We start from the raw sequence: 17,240 nt of genomic DNA, 5'->3' as shown, positions 1-17,240 counted from the left end.
GTTCCAATCCCAGCCCCATTACCAAGACCAGACCCCCCCTATTCCAATCCATTCCCCATTACCAAGACCAGAAGACCCTCCTGGTTCCAAGTCACACCCCATTATCATGTCCAGACCCCCCTATTTCATTCCATACCCCATTATAAGACCAGACCCCCCCTATTCCAATCCCAGCCCCACTATTAACACAAGTCCCCCCCATTTCCAATCCCAGCTCCATTATCAAGACCAGACCCCCCTGTTCCAAGTTACACCCCATTACCAAGACCAGAGCCCCCTATTTCCACTCCTGGCCCCATTATAAGACCAGACCCCCCCATTTCCAATCCCAGCCCCATTACCAAGACCAGAACCTTCCTATTCCATTCCATACCCCATTATCATGTCCAGACCCCCCTATTCCACTCAATGCCCCATTATAATACCAGACCCCCCAGTTCCAATCCCAGCCCCATTATGAGGACCAGAAGACCCTCCTATTTCCACTCCCAGCCCCATTACCAAGACCAGTCCCCCCCTATTCCAATCCCAGCTCCATTATCAGGACCAGAGCCCCCTATTTCCACTCCCGGCCCCATTACCAAGACCAGTTCCCCCCCATTTCCAATCCATACCCCCTTATAAAGACCAGACCCCCCCTATTCCAATCCCAGTCCCACTATTAACACAAGTCCCCCCCATTTCCAATCCATTACCCATTACCAAGACCAGAACCTCCCTATTCCACTCCATACCCCATTATGAAGACCAGACCCCCCCATTTCCACTCCCAGCCTGATTACCAAGACCAGACCCCCCCCAGTTCCAATCCCTGCCCCCTTATCAGGACCAGACCCCCTGTATTCCAATCTCAGCTCCATTATCAGGTCCAGATCCCCCCTATTCCAATCCCACTATTAACACAAGTCCCCCCCATTTCCAATCCATTCCCCATTATCAGGACCAGAAGACCCCCCTATTCCACTCCCAGCCCCATTACCAACCCCAGCCCCCCCCTATTCCAATCCATACCCCCTTATCAGGACCAGACCCCCCCTGTTCCAAGTTACACCCCATTATCAGGACCAGACCCCCCCTATTCTACTCCATGCCCCATTACCAAGACCAGAACCTCCCTATTCCAATCCCAGCCCCATTATCAGGTCCAGAGCCCCCCAGTTCCAATCCCAGCCCCATTATAAAGACCAGACCCCCCCTATTTCCAATCCCAGCCCCATTACCAAGATCAGACCCCCCCTATTCCATTCCATACCCCATTATAAGACCAGACCCCTTCAGTTCCAATCCCAGCCCCATTACCAAGACCAGAACCTTCCTATTCCAATCCCTGCCCCATTATCAGGACCAGACCCCCCCTGTTCCAAGTTACACCCCATTATCAGGACCAGACCCCCCCTATTCCAATCCCAGCCCCATTATTAACACAAGTCCCCCCCATTTCCATTCCATACCCCATTATCAGGACCAGACCCCCCCATTTCCAATCCATACCCCATTATAAAGACCAGACCCCCCCATTTCCAATCCCAGCCCCATTACCAAGATCAGACCCCCCCTATTCCAATTCCAGCCCCATTATCAGGACCAGACCCCCCCTATTCCAATTCCAGTCCCACTATTAACACAAGTGCCCCCCATTTCCAATCCATTCCCCCTTATCAGGACCAGAAGACCCTCCTACTTCCAATCCCAGCCCCATTATAAAGACCAGACCCCCCCTGTTCCAAGTTACACCCCATTACCAAGACCAGAGCCCCCTATTTCCACTCTCAGCCCCATTACCAAGATCAGACCCCCCCATTTCCAATCCATACCCCATTATAAAGACCAGACCCCCACATTTCCAATCCCAGCCCCATTATAAGACCAGACCCCCCCTATTCCAATCCATACCCCATTATAAGACCAGACCCCTTCAGTTCCAATCCCAGCCCCATTATCAAGACCAGACCCCCCTATTCCAATCCATACCCCCTTATAAAGACCAGACCCCCCCATTTCCACTCCCAGCCCCATTATAAAGACCAGACCCCAATAGTTCCACTCCCAGCCCCATTACCAACCCCATCCCCCCCTATTCCCCCCCCCACCCCCTTTACAATCACGTGCGGAACCTCCCCGCCAGCAGCCCGAGCCGTTCCACGTTGCGATGCAGGACGCTGTGCAACGGCACCAAATACTTTGCGGGATCCCCTTCCCTGGCAAAATCCCTTTGGAACATCCCTCTATGGGGCTGGAAGCTGAATCTCTGGGGCAGGGGGCTGTGCTCGCGTAGATACTCCCATACACTGAGCAGCAGCAGCCGCACCTCGAACGGAGCCAAGCATGGAAACAACTCCTGCACCTCCCCCAGCACCGGAGGCAGCAATGAACCCTCAGCCATGCATGCAACTAATGCACACGACGCATGTAGATGCCACGGAGATGATGCGGTATCCGCATGCCGACACGCATCCCAATGCGCCATGAGCGTGGCCAGCAGCCCCCTAAGTAACACGGAGCAATAACACAGAGCCGGGCGCCCCATTGCGACCACCCGCAGCAATGGGAAGAGTAATGGCTGCTGCTTGAAGCGTCGCAGGATGCGCAGGTCGCGCTCCACCGTGCTGCGCGCTTGCTCCTCCGGCGGCCAACACAGCTCCCCACCCGCTGCAGCTGCGGCTGCAGGGCACACGCTGTCCACTAAGGCCGATGCAACGGCTTTGGCTGCATCGGGGCTGATGCACGGGGGTGGGGGGGGGTTGGGCTCTGCGGCGCGGCAGCAGCGCAGCAGGACATTAATAAATACATATATATTGCGATTCACCTCGTCTTGGTTGCATGATGGAGGGTCTGATTCCATCTTTAAGCCGTGGCCGATGACGCCGGCGTGAAACACCGACCAGACGCCGGCGGAGAAATCGACTGCGGCCGTAAAGCGCCGGTTGGTGGCTAATAACGATGCAGCAGATGCAGCGTCGCATTCATTGCCCCCCCCCCCTCCTCCTCCTCCTCCTTCTCCTGCTGCATCGCCGCCAAACAGCTGCGCATTGCGGCCCCGCAGCGCCCCCTCCACCAGCAGCTGCAATGCAGCACGACCTGCGCTGGGCGAACCTGAGCTCAGTTTCTCCAGCAGCCTGCATGCGTTGCATAGCCCGGATCCGCCGTCGCAACCTGCACGACGTAATGCAAGGAAGAAATGATGCACGGCTGCACGCAGAGCCGCATGCAGCTGCGCGGGACGGAGGCCGCGCGGGGGTGGCAGCGAGCAGAGCAGCAATGCAGCGGCTTCGCATGCGTCGGGTGCAGGGTGCAGCAGCAGCCGGGCCAGCTCGGGGAGATGCGACGCTAACGCGGGTGCCAGCTGAGCACCCAACGATGCAGCTTCGTCTGCGCCTTCATCCGCAGCCACCGCAGCCAGGTTGCGCAGGAGCCGCGCTAACTGCGGCGCAGGCAATGCGCCCGCATGGATCTGCCGCACGCAGAGCGCTGCGGTGGCTGCGGGGAGGTCGGCCAGGCTCGCAGCCAGCACCGCATGCAACTGTGCAGCCAGAGCCAGCTCCTCCTGGCCTTTAGCTGCAGCCAAGAGGTGGAATAGAGCCTCGGGGGCGCCATGCGGGGCTGCATACACAGCCAGCAGCCCCAGCAGCTGATGCAGCCACAGGTAACGCTTCCTCTCCAGCCGCAGCGTCTCAATGCACAGCTCCCCTACGCGACCCCTTAGAGCTTCAAGGAAGGGGATGCAGCGCTGCGGGCCGTCGGTGAGGGATGGGGCGGGTCGGTTGTGAACCAGCTTCTGCAGCTGCAGCAGCAGCAACGCAACCAGGCGGTCGCAGGCCTCGCGGACGCCGTCGTGAAGGGCCAAGCCCGGAGGGGTGATAACGGAGGCCGGCATGGCGGTATCCAGCAGGAATTGCAACGTGCGGAATGCGCCGCAGGAGGTTTGGCAAATGAGACGGACCAGGAGGGACACGGTGGCTTCCAGTTCATCCCTTGGTAAAGGGGAGAAGCGTTGGTGCAGCTGGTTGAGCACCGCAGGCTTTAAAGACTCCACCAGCTCCGCAGCCACCGTGCCCAGCAATGGGGGGGACATTAAGGCCAACTGCAGCAAAAAGGGGACGGTGCCTTTGTGCTGCCCTGGGCTTAAACCCTCGTGGAACATCCGCAGCAGCTCCTGTTTGATGCTGGCTCCGTGTCGAGACGCCAAGTGACCCAGGATCCCAACAACTGAAGCCAGTTTGGGGACGCGTTTGTCTGCAGCACCCGTTGCAACCACTGCGTCCCCATGGGCACAAAAGTCCTTGAGGCCGCAGGACAGAACCCGGCTGATGATGGTACCAGGAAAAGACCCCCCGATATGAGCCACAACCCAATCGAAATGGGGGGAGTGTTGCACCGATGTATCCAGCAATGCATCCACGCATGCGTCGGGGCAGGTCGCAATAAGAGCAGCCAGGCATTGAGCGTAGATCTCCATCAGGGTGCGGGTGGATTCGCACGACATCCAGAGCTGCAGCAGCTCGTTGAGCCCACGAGCTCCGTGTCGGCTCGAGTATTTACTGCTCAGCTGCCCCAGCAGCTCCACAGCCCACGCGGCCAATAGAGGAGCCCACGCGTTGGGTTTGGCTTTGATAAAGGCCAAGAGGAGACGTTGGGCTTCGTGGATCACCTCGGTCAGGGCTGATGGGGGGGATGATGGAGGTGGGGGGAGATGGGGGGTGGGTTGTGGGGCCGGGGGGGGATGGAGCTCGGAGCGGAGGCGGAGGTGGGAGCTGACGTGGTCGTCAAAGAGGCCGGCGAGGTGTTGGAGGACGGCGTGACGGGCGGCCGGGAGGCGGCGGAGGAGACGGAGGGCACAACGAGCGTGGTCAGGGGGGGATAATGGGGTGCCTAAAGTCGGGTCCGAGCCGGTAAGGAAGGCCTTGAGCTCATGGGAAAGGTCCTGGGGGCTGGAATATAGGGGGGTGATAGGTGAGAATGGGGTTAGATGGGGGCTAAGGGGTGAGAATGGGGCCTATATGGGGTCAGAAGGGGCAGAATGGGGCCTAAATGAGGCTTAAATGGGGTTAAATGGGGGAGAATGGGGTTTAAATGGGGTCAAAGGGGTGAGAATGGGGTTTAAATGGGATGAGAAGGGGCAGAATGGGGCCTAAATGAGGCCTAAATGGGGTTAAATGGGGGAGAATAAGGTTTAAATGGGGTTAGAGGGGTAGAATGGGGCCTAAATGAGGCTTAAATGGGGTTAAAGTGGGGAGAATGGGGTTTAAATGAGGTCTAAGGGGGGGAGAATGGGGCCTAAATGGGGTTAAATGGGGGAGAATGGGGTTTAAATGGGGTCAAAGGGGTGAGAATGCGGCCTATGTGGGGTTAAAGGGATTATAATGGGGTTAAATGGGGTTAAATGAGTGAGAATGGGGTTAAATGGGGTCTAAGGGGGGAGAATGGGGCCTAAGTGGGGTTAAATGGGGGAGAATGGGGTTTAAATGGGGTAAAAGGGGCAGAATGGGGTCTAAATGAGGCCTAAATGGGGTTAAAGTGGGGAGAATGGGGTTTAAATGGGGTCAAAGGGGTGAGAATGGGGCCTAAATGGGGTTAAATAGGTAAAAATGGGGTTTAATGGGGTTAAAGGGATTAGAATGGGGCCTAAATGAGGCCTAAATGGGGTTAAATGGGTGAGAATTGGGCCTAAATGGGGTTAAACAAGTGAGAATGGGGTTTAAATGGGATTTAATGGGGTTTAAATGGGGTTTAATGGGGTCTAAGGGGTGAAAATGGGGCCTATATGGGGTCAAAGGGGCAGAATTGGGCCTAAATGGGATTAAATAGGGGCAGAATGGGGCCTAAATGGGGTTAAATGGGGGAGAATGGGGTTTAAATGGGATTAGAGGGGTAGAATGGGGCCTAAATGAGGCTTAAATGGGGTTAAATGGGGGAGAATGGGGTTAAATGGGGGCTAAGGGGGGAGAATGGGGCCTAAGTGGGGTTAAAGTGGGGAGAATGGGGTTTAAATGGGGTCAAAGGGGTGAAAATGGGGCCTATATGGGGTCAGAAGGGGCAGAATGGGGCCTAAATGAGGCTTAAATGGGGTTAAATGGGGGAGAATGGGGTTTAAATGGGGTCAAAGGGGTGAGAATGGGGCCTAAATGGGGTTAAATAGGTAAAACTGGGGTTTAATGGGATTAAAGGGGATTAGAATGGGGCCTAAATGAGGCTTAAATGGGGTTAAATGGGTGAGAATGGGGTTTAAATGGGGTCAAAGGGGTGAGAATGGGGCCTATATGGGGTCAAAGGGGCAGAATTGGGCCTAAATGGGATTAAATAAAGGCAGAATAGGGCCTAAATGGGGTTAAATGGGTGAGAATGGGGTTTAAATGGGGTTTAATGGGGTCTAAGGGGTGAGAATGGGGCCTAAATGGGGTTAAATAGGTAAAAATGGGGTTTAATGGGGTTAAAGGGATTAGAATGGGGCCTAAATGAGGCCTAAATGGGGTTAAATGGGTGAGAATGGGGTTTAAATGGGGTTTAAATGGGGTTTAATGGGGTTTAAGGGGTGAGAATGGGGCCTAAATGGGGTTAAATAGGTAAAACTGGGGTTTAATGGGGTTAAAGGGGATTAAAATGGGGCCTAAATGGGGTTTTAGGGGGTTAAATGGGCCCTAAATGGGCTTTAACGGGGTTAAATGGGGCCTAGAGGAGGTTAAATGGTCCCAAAATGGGGTAAAAAAGCCCAAATTCGGTTAAAAAAGGCCCAACATTATTAATATTAAGGGTGGGTTGAGGCCTAGCAGGCTCCATAGGCGGGGGTAGGCCTCAGTGGGTAATGGCGGCCGGGGGCTTCAATGGGGGCTCAATGGGGGTTCAATGGGGCTCAATGGGGGTCAATGGGGCTCAATGGGGGTCCCGAGGGTCGTGGGGGGGTCCCGGGGGTCGGTACCTGATCGGGGTCCGGGGGGGGCTGCCCGCACCGGGGGGGTCGCACAGCGCGGCCATGATGGCGGAAGGCGGGGACTAGGCCGCAGGTGGGCAGTGCGCATGCGCGGCCATGATGGCGGAAGGCGGAGTGTAGGCCGCTGGTGGGCAGTGCGCATGCGCGGCGTGAGCGCTTCCGCCCAGAACCGGAAGCGAGTGTTCTAAATAATGAGGTCCGATGCGGAAGTGTGACTCGTCGAATGGTTCCGGTTGTGAAATGAGTCCGGGCGGAAACAACACGAGGGGGGATGAAAGAGCACACGGACACGTGACAGCAGCGAGAGTTTTTATTGGTCAGTTTGGGTTGGAGCTTCCGCCATCTCTACGTCACGTGGCTGCGGCTTCTTGGGGACACCTGGGGGGGGGGGGAGGGTAAAAAGGGGGTAAAAATGGCCCAAAATGGGCTAAAATGGCCCCAAAATGGGCCCAGAATGGTCCTAAAATGGCCCCGGGAGCACAAAGGGGACCTTGGGAGTCGAAACAGACCATAATAAGCCACCAAACCCCATAAGAACCCATAGAAAGCTATAAGACCCCATAAGAGCCCATTATGGCCTATGGGAACCTATAATACCCCATAGAACCCCATAGGAACCTATAATACCCCATAGAACCCCATAGGAACCTATAAGACCCCATAGAACCCCATAGGAACCTATAAGACCCCATAAGACCCCATAGAAACCTATAATACCCCATAGAACCCCATAGGAACCTATAAGACCCCATAAGACCCCATAGAAACCTATAATACCCCATAGAACCCCATAGGAACCTATAATACCCCATAGAACCCCATAGGAACCTATAATACCCCATAGAACCCCATAGGAACCTATAATACCCCATAGAACCCCATAGGAACCTATAAGACCCCATAAGACCCCATAGAAACCTATAATACCCCATAGAACCCCATAGGAACCTATAAGACCCCATAAGACCCCATAGAAACCTATAATACCCCATAGAACCCCATAGGAACCTATAAGACCCCATAAGACCCCATAGAAACCTATAATACCCCATAGAACCCCATAGGAACCTATAAGACCCCATAAGACCCCATAGAAACCTATAATACCCCATAGAACCCCATAGGAACCTATAATACCCCATAGAACCCCATAGAAACCTATAAGACCCCATAAGACCCCATAACAACCTATAGAAACCTATAAGACCCCTTTATGGCCTATAGGAACCTATAATACCCCATAAGGCCCCATAAAAGCCCATAGGAACCTATAGGGCCCCATAAGACCCCATAGAAACCTATAATACCCCATAGAACCCCATAGGAACCTATAAGACCCCATAAGAGCCCATAGAAACCTATAATACCCCATAGAACCCCATAGGAACCTATAAGACCCCATAGAAACCTATAATACCCCATAGAACCCCATAGGAACCTATAAGTCCCCATAAGAGCCCATAGGAACCTATAGGACCCCATAATAACCCATAGGAACCTATAATACTCCATTAGCCCCGCCCCCCATTGTGACCCATCTATGACGTCATGATGACATCACAATGCCCCCCATTGTGACGTCACAATGACTCTCTCTCACCATTGGCCGAATGTCGGAGGCGTTTCAGGAGCTTCCGGCGCCGTTTGGCTGATGGAACCGGAATGGGGACACTGCAAGGGATTATGGGATAGATATGGGGTATTATGGGATGGATTATGGGATATATGGGGGATTATGGGATAGATATGGGGTATTATGGGATATATGGGGGGTATTATGGGATATGTGGGGGGTATTATGGGATATATGGGGGGTATTATGGGATATATGGGGGGTATTATGGGATATATGGGGTATTATGGGATAGATATGGGGTATTATGGGATGGATTATGGGATATATGGGGGGTATTATGGGATATATGGGGTATTATGGGATATATAGGGTATTATGGGATAGATATGGGGTATTATGAGATATATGGGGGGTATTATGGGATATATGGGGGGTATTATGGGATATATGGGGGGTATTATGGGATATATGGGGTATTATGGGATATATGGGGTATTATGGGATGGATTATGGGATATATGGGGGATATTATGGGATATATGGGGGGTATTATGGGATATATGGGGGGTATTATGGGATATATGGGGTATTATGGGGGGTATTATGGGATATATGGGGTATATATGGGGTGTATTATGGGAGGGTCTATGAGGCCTATGGGGTCAATGGGGTCTATGGGGTTAATGGGTCCCATAGGGTCAATGGGCTCCATTGGTTTCTATGGGGTCTATAGGGTCAATGGGGCCTATAGGGTCCATTGGTTTCTATGGGTTCCATTGGTTTCTATGGGGTCTATTGGTTTCTATGGGGTCTATAGGGTCAATGGGGTCTATTGGTTTCTATGGGGTCTATTGGTTTCTATGGGGTCTATTGGTTTCTATGGGGTCTATAGGGCCTATGGGGCCTACAGGGTCTATGAGGCCTATGGGGTCAATGGGGTCTATGGGGTTAATGGGTCCCATAGGGTCAATGGGCTCCATTGGTTCCTATGGGGTCTATAGGGTCAATGGGGCCTATAGGGTCAATGGGGCCTATAGGGTCAATGGGGCCTATGGGGTCAATGGGGCCTATAGGGTCAATGGGGCCTATGGGGTCAATGGGGCCTATAGGGTCAATGGGGTCTATAGGGTCAATGGGGCCTATGGGGTCAATGGGGCCTATAGGGTCCATTGGTTTCTATGGGTTCCATTGGTTTCTATGGGGTTTCCGTCACCATTTCTGTCTCCTCTTGGCTTTGCCGTTTTCCCGCCGCCTCTTGAACAACTTCCGGCGCAGCTCCTACGGGACCGAACCGTTACCGACACCGGAACCGGAACCGGAACCGGAACCGGAAACATCCCCCCCCTCCCCGTTTTCCCGCCACGAACCGTTTTCGGCCGGTTGATTTTTCCGCCGATCCCCATGGCGAATCTGCCGCTTCCGGTTGTGCTTACTTCCGGTTGAGCCTAACTTCCGCTCACCCCACTTCCTGTAGATCCAACTTCCGGTCAGTCCAACTTCCGGTCAATCTGACTTCCGGTCAATCCAACTATCCAGTAAATCCAACTTCCGCTCGCCCCACTTCCGGTCGATCCGACTTCCGCTCACCCCACTTCCGCTCCTCACCTCTAGTCCCGCCCTCTCTCTCACCCCATTGGCTGCCCCCTCCCTCTCGCCTCCTGTGATTGGCTCTCATTCCCCACCCCCTTACCCCATTGGCTGAGCAGGGCTATAAAAGCTTTCTCCTGAGGAGACGGCGGCCATTTTGTCTGCGCTCGTCGTTCCGGTGGGTACCGGGTGGGGGGGGGGGGGGATGGAAACAAGATGGCGGCGGTTCCTCCGGTTCTTGGCGGGGCCGGGCTGTGTCTGTGCCCGGTTCTGGATGTGAGGAGGGAGAACAAAGAACCGGGACGAGTCTTCGGTAACCGCGGGTATAAAGCGGCGTCTGCCCTCCCGGCCCGGGACATGGCGGCTATAGGGACCTATAGGGACCCATAGGGAACCATTGGGACCCATAGGGAACCATTGGGGCCTATAGGAATCCCATTGGGATCCATTGGGACCCATAGAAACCCCATAGGGAATCATTCGGACTCATAGGGAACCATTGGGACCCATAGGAAACCATTGGGATCCATAGGAAACCATTGGGACCCTTAGGGACCCCATAGAGATCCATTGGGGCCTATAGGAACCCCATAGGGACCCATAGGAAACCATTGGGACCCCATAGGGATCCATTGGAACCTATAGGAACATATAGGATTCCATTGGGATCCATTGGAACCCATAGGGATCCATTGGGACCTATAGGAACCCCATAGGGAGCCCTATAGGGAATCATTGGGACCTATAGGGACCCCATAGGATCCCATAGGAACTTATAGGGGCCCATAGGGATCCATTGGGATTCATAGGGAGCCATTGGGACCTATAGGAACCCTATAGGGATCCATTGGCACCCATAGAGCCCTATAGGGACCCATTGGGATCCGTTGGGACCCATAGGGAGCCCTATATGGAACCATTGGGACCCATAGGATCCTATAGGGACCCCATAGGGATCTGTATAGGGATCCATAGGGACCCATAGAGCCCTATAGGGACCCCATTGGGATCCATTGGGACCCATAGAAACCCCATAGGGATTCATTGGTACCTATAGGATCCAACTGGGACCCATAGGGATCCATTGGGACCTATAGAAACCCCATTGGGACCCATAGGGATTCATTGGGACCCCATAGGGAACCATTGGGACCCCATAGGGAGCCATTGGGAACCATTGGAACTTATAGAATCCCATTGGGATCCCATAGGGAGCCCTATAGGGAACCATTGGGTCTCCATAGGAACTTATAGGGACCCATAGGGGACCATTGGGACCCATAGAAACCCCATAGGGAACCATTGGGACCCCATAGGATCCCATAGGGAACCATTGGGACCCCATAGGAACCCATAGGGAACCATTTAGACCTATAGGAATCCCATAGGAACTTATAGGGACCCATAGGGAACCATTGGGACCCCATAGGAAACCATTGGGACCTATAGGAACGTATAGGATCCCATTGGGAGCCATAGGGATCCATTGGGACCCTTAGGGACCCCATAGGGAACCATTGGGACCCATAGGAACCCCATAGGGAGCCCTATAGGGACCCATTGGGACCCATAGAGTCCTATAGGGACCCCATTGGAATCCATTGGGACCTATAGGAACCCCATAGGGATCCATAGGAAACCATTGGGACCCTTAGGGACCCCATAGAGATCCATTGGGGCCTATAGGAATCCCATAGGGATCCGTTGGGACCCATAGAGCCCTATAGGGACCCCATTGGGACCCATAGAAACCCCATAAGCATCCATTGGGACCCCATAGGGATTCATTGGGACCCCATAGGATCCCATAGGGAACCATTTAGACCTATAGGAATCCCATAGGAACTTATAGGGACCCATAGGAGACCATTGGGGCCCATAGGGAGCCCTATAGGGAACCATTGGGACCCCATAGGAAACCATTGGGACCTATAGGAACATATAGGATCCCATTGGGAGCCATAGGGATCCATTGGGACCCTTAGGGACCCCATAGGAACCTATAGGATCCCATTGGGATCCATTGGGACCTATAGGAACCCCATAGGGAGCCCTTTAGGGATCCATTCGGACCCTTAGAGCCGTATAGGGAACCATTGGGACCCATAGAGCCCTATAGGGACTCCATAGGGAACCATTGGGATCCATAGGAACTCATAGGAAACCATTGGGACCCATAGGACCCCCATAAGGACCCATAAGATCCTATAAGGAACCATTGGGACCCCATAGGATCCCATAGGGAACCATTTAGACCTATAGGAATCCCATAGGAACTTATAGGGACCCATAGGGAGCCATAGAAACCCCATAGGGAACCATTGGGACTCATAGGAACCTATAGGGATCCCATTGGGACCTATAGGAACCCCATAGGTTCCTATATGGAACCTATAGGGAACCATTGGGACCCATTAGGGAGCCCATATGGAATCCTATACGGAGCCCTATAGGGATGTGGTGTTTGGGACCCTTATAGGACCCCTATAGGGAGCCCTATAGGGCTATAGGGTTTGGGACCCCCCCCTTAAGGACCCCCATAGGGAGCCCTATAGGGTTATGGGGTTTGGGACCCCCATAGGACCCCCATAAAGAGACCTATAGGGCTATAGGGTTTGGGACCCCCCCCTTAAGGACCCCCATAGGGAGCCCTATAGGTCTATGGGGTTTAGGGAGCCCTATAGGGTTATGGGGTTTGGGACCCCCATAGGGCCTCCTATAGGGACATGGGGAGCCCTATAGAGCTATGGGGTTTAGGGAGCCCTATAGGGCTATGGGGTTTAGGGAGCCCTATAGGGCTATGGGGTTTAGGGAGCCCTATAGAGCTATGGGGTTTAGGGAGCCCTATAGAGCTATGGGGTTTAGGGAGCCCTATAGAGCTATGGGGTTTAGGGAGCCCTATAGGGCTATGGGGTTTAGGGAGCCCTATAGGGCTATGGGGTTTGGGGAGCCCTATAGGGCTATGGGGTTTAGGGAGCCCTATAGAGCTATGGGGTTTAGGGAGCCCTATAGGGCTATGGGGTTTAGGGAGCCCTATAGAGCTATGGGGTTTAGGGAGCCCTATAGGGCTATGGGGTTTAGGGAGCCCTATAGGGCTATGGGGTTTGGGACCCCCTATATGGGATCTGTGGGGTCGGGGGCTCACAGCTCTGCTTTGTCTTTATAGGTTCTGCCAATGGACGGAGAACGTGGCCCCATAGCGGCCTCAGCCCCATAACAATGTGTGGGGCTGCCCCATAGCGGCCTCAGCCCCATAACAGTGTGTGGGGCTGCCCCATAGCGGCCTCAGCCCCATAACAATGTGTGGGGCTGCCCCATAGCAGCCTCGGCCCCATAACAATGTGTGGGGCTGCCCCATAGAGCCCTCAGCCCCATAACAATGTGTGGGGCTGCCCCATAGCGGCCTCGGCCCCATAACAATGTGTGGGGCTGCCCCATAGCGGCCTCGGCCCCATAACAATGTGTGGGGCTGCCCCATAGCGGCCTCAGCCCCATAACTTCCCCCTAATAAAGGCATATTTTGTCCTATATGGGGAGCTGTGGTTTGTGCTGCCCCATAACCGTCCTATGGGGTGTGGGGTTGTGGGGTGGGAGCTGTGGGGCCTATGGGGTGGGTATGGGGCCTTATGGGGTAGTTATGGGGTGGCAATGGGGCCTTATAGGGGGGTTATAGGGTGGCAATAGGATGTTATGGGGCCTTATGGGGGGTTATGGGGGGTTATGGGGCCTTATGGGGTTGAAATGGGGCCTTATGGGGGGGTTATGGGGCCTTATAGGGTGGCAATGGGGTGTAATGGGACCTTATAGGGTGGTTATGGGGCCCTATGGGGTGTAATGGGGCCTTATGGGGCTGTTATAGGGTGGCAATGGGACCTTACGGGGTAGCTATGGGGCCCTATGGGCTGTATGGGGTCGCTATGGGGTGGCTATGGGGCTGTATGGGGTTATTATGGGGCTGTATGGGGTCGCTATGGGGTGTATGGGGTGGCTGTGGGGTGTATGGGGTTATTATGGGGTGGCTATGGGGTGTATGGGGTGGCTATGGGCTGTATGGGGTTATTATGGGGTGTATGGGGTTATTATAGGCTGTATGGGGTTGCTATGGGGTCGCTATGGGGTGGTTATGGGGTTATTATGGGGTTATTATGGGCTGTATGGGGTTATTATGGGGCTGTATGGGGTTATTATGGGGCTGTATGGGGTGGCTATGGGGTGTATGGGGTTATTATGGGGTTGTTATGGGGTGTATGGGGTTATTATGGGGCTGTATGGGGTCGCTATGGGGTGGTTATGGGGTTATTATGGGCTGTATGGGGTTGTATGGGGTTATTATGGTCTTTATGGGGTTATTATGGTCTTTATGGGGTTGTTATGGGCTGTATGGGGTTATTATGGGGCTGTATGGGGTCGCTATGGGGTGGTTATGGGGTTATTATGGGCTGTATGGGGTTATTATGGGGTGGCTATGGGGTGTATGGGGTGGCTATGGGGTGTATGGGGTTGCTATGGGGTGGTTATGGGGCTGTATGGGGTTGTATGGGGTTATTATGGGGTTATTATGGGCTGTATGGGGTGGCTATGGGGTGTATGGGGTGGTTATGGGGCTGTATGGGGCTGTATGGGGTGGTTATGGGGTGTATGGGGTCGCTATGGGGTAGTTATGGGGCTGTATGGGGTTATTATGGTCTTTATGGGGTGGTTATGGGGCTGTATGGGGCTGTATGGGGTTATTATGGGGTTGTATGGGGTTATTATGGGCTGTATGGGGTCGCTATGGGGTGTATGGGGTTATTATGGGGTTGTTATGGGGTGTATGGGGTTATTATGGGGCTGTATGGGGTCGCTATGGGGTGGTTATGGGGTGGTTATGGGGCTGTATGGGGTCGCTATGGGGTGGTTATGGGGTTATTATGGGCTGTATGGGGTTATGGGGCTGTATGGGGTTATTATGGGCTGTATGGGGTTATTATGGGGCTTTATGGGGTCTCTATGGGCTGTATGGGGTGGCTATGGGGTGTATGGGGTGGTTATGGGGCTGTATGGGGTGGTTATGGGGTTATTATGGGGTCGCTATGGGGTTGTATGGGGTTATTAATGGGGTTATTATGGGGTTATTATGGGCTTTATGGGGTGGTTATGGGGCTCTATGGGGCTCTATGGGGTTATTATGGGCTGTATGGGGTCGCTATGGGGTGTATGGGGTTATTATGGGGTTGTTATGGGGTGTATGGGGTGGTTATGGGGTTATTATGGGCTTTATGGGGTGGTTATGGGGTTATTATGGGGTCGCTATGGGCTGTATGGGGTGGCTATGGGGTGTATGGGGTAATTATGGGGCTGTATGGGGTGGCTATGGGGTGGTTATGGGGCTGTATGGGGTCTCTATGGGGTGTATGGGGTGGTTATGGGGCTGTATGGGGTGTATGGGGTTATTATGGGGTTATTATGGGCTTTATGGGGTTATTATGGGGTTATTATGGGCTGTATGGGGTCGCTATGGGGTGTATGGGGTGGTTATGGGGTGGTTATGGGGCTGTATGGGGTTATTATGGGGTTATTATGGGCTGTATGGGGTCGCTATGGGGTGGCTATGGGGTGTATGGGGTTATGGGCTGTATGGGGTTGCTATGGGGTGTATGGGGTGGTTATGGGGCTGTATGGGGTTATGGGGTTATTATGGGCTTTATGGGGTTATTATGGGGTTATTATGGGGTCGCTATGGGCTGTATGGGGTGGCTATGGGGTGTATGGGGTTATTATGGGGCTGTATGGGGTCGCTATGGGGTGTATGGGGTTATTATGGGGTGGCTATGGGGTGTATGGGGTTATTATGGGGCTCTATGGGGTGGCTATGGGGTGGTTATGGGCTGTATGGGGTTATTATGGGGCTGTATGGGGTCGCTATGGGGTGTATGGGGTGGTTATGGGGCTGTATGGGGTTATTATGGGGTTATTATGGTCTTTATGGGGTTATTATGGGCTTTATGGGGTGGTTATGGGGTTATTATGGGGTTGTATGGGGTTATTATGGGCTGTATGGGGTCGCTATGGGGCTGTATGGGGTTATTATGGGGTTATTATGGTCTTTATGGGGTTATTATGGGCTTTATGGGGTGGTTATGGGGTTATTATGGTCTTTATGGGGTTATTATGGTCTTTATGGGGTGGTTATGGGGCTGTATGGGGTGGCTATGGGGTGTATGGGGCTGTATGGGGTAGTTATGGGGTTGTTATGGGGTTATTATGGGCTCTATGGGGTTATTATGGGCTCTATGGGGTTATTATGGTCTTTATGGGGTTATTATGGTCTTTACGGGGTTACTATTATGGGCTCCAATGGAAAATCCCCGCGGGCGAATTTGGGTTTGATCCCATTCGACCTTCAAAGGGGGAAACAGGACAACGACAAACAGAACCAGAACCAGAACCTGAACCACAACCAGAACCAGAACCAGAACCGGATCAGAACCAGAGCAGGAGCAGAACCGGGTCGGAACCGGGTCGGAACAGAACTGGATCAGGACCAGAACTGGATCAGGAGTGAATTGAATTGGAGCGGAACCGGATCAGAACAGAACCAGGACCAGAACCGGGTTGGAACAGAACCAGATCAGAACAGAACCGGACCAGGACAGAACCACATCAGGACCAGAACTGGGTCAGAACGGAACCAGATCGGGACCAGAACCGGGTCAGGAGTGAATTGAATTGGAGCGGAACCGGATCAGATCAGAACAGAACCGGATCAGAACCAGGACCAGGACTGGACCACATCGGGACCAGAACCGGGTCAGAACCGGGTCAGAACAGAACCAGATCGGGACCAGAACTGGATCAGGAGTGAATTGAATTGGAGCGGAACCGGATCAGAACTGAATCAGAACAGAACCGGATCAGAACCAGATCAGGACCAGGACCAGGACAGGACCACATCGGGACCAGAACCGGGTCGGAACCGGGTCAGAACAGAACCAGATCGGGACCAGAACTGGATCAGAAGTGAATTGAATTGGAGCAGAACCGGATCAGATCAGAACAGAATAGAAGCGGATCAGAACCGAACCGGGTCAGATCAGAACCGGATCAGAACCGAACCGGATCAGATCAGAACAGAACCAGATCAGATTAGAACCGGGTCAGCAGATCAGATCA

At 53.5% G+C, this 17,240-nt stretch overlaps 1 protein-coding gene, 1 long non-coding RNA gene and 1 other non-coding gene across 4 annotated transcripts; 2 read left to right on the top strand and 1 right to left on the bottom strand.

Moving 5' to 3' along the window:
* Positions 1 to 2,035: 2,035 nt before the first annotated feature.
* On the bottom strand, positions 2,036 to 9,942 carry INTS5 (integrator complex subunit 5). Its single transcript, XM_085535798.1, has 5 exons — positions 9,869 to 9,942; positions 9,715 to 9,779; positions 8,526 to 8,596; positions 6,914 to 7,303; positions 2,036 to 4,928 (listed from the first exon to the last, which is right to left on the bottom strand). Exons 4-5 carry the CDS (start codon positions 6,967 to 6,969, stop codon positions 2,102 to 2,104), a joined length of 2,883 nt encoding a protein of 960 aa, XP_085391924.1. The 5' UTR covers positions 6,970 to 7,303; positions 8,526 to 8,596; positions 9,715 to 9,779; positions 9,869 to 9,942; the 3' UTR covers positions 2,036 to 2,101.
* Positions 9,943 to 10,241: 299 nt separating this feature from the next.
* Positions 10,242 to 13,616, top strand: LOC146751013 (uncharacterized). 2 transcript variants are annotated; one of them, XR_014941968.1, is made up of 2 exons: positions 10,242 to 10,401; positions 13,255 to 13,616. It is a non-coding gene; the product is annotated as an uncharacterized LOC146751013 (long non-coding RNA). The 2 variants fall into 2 exon arrangements; XR_014941967.1 differs by having other exon boundaries at positions 10,242 to 10,411.
* LOC116652713 (small nucleolar RNA SNORA57) lies at positions 10,317 to 10,449 on the top strand. The gene has a single exon (XR_004305857.1). It is a non-coding gene; the product is annotated as a small nucleolar RNA SNORA57 (small nucleolar RNA).
* Positions 13,617 to 17,240: the final 3,624 nt, after the last annotated feature.

Source organism: Coturnix japonica, unplaced genomic scaffold (genome assembly GCF_054131305.1).
Source record: "Coturnix japonica strain WE unplaced genomic scaffold, WE-NBRP24 Scf182, whole genome shotgun sequence".
NCBI lineage: Eukaryota > Metazoa > Chordata > Aves > Galliformes > Phasianidae > Coturnix > Coturnix japonica.
This window is presented reverse-complemented; position numbering and strand designations above follow the sequence as displayed.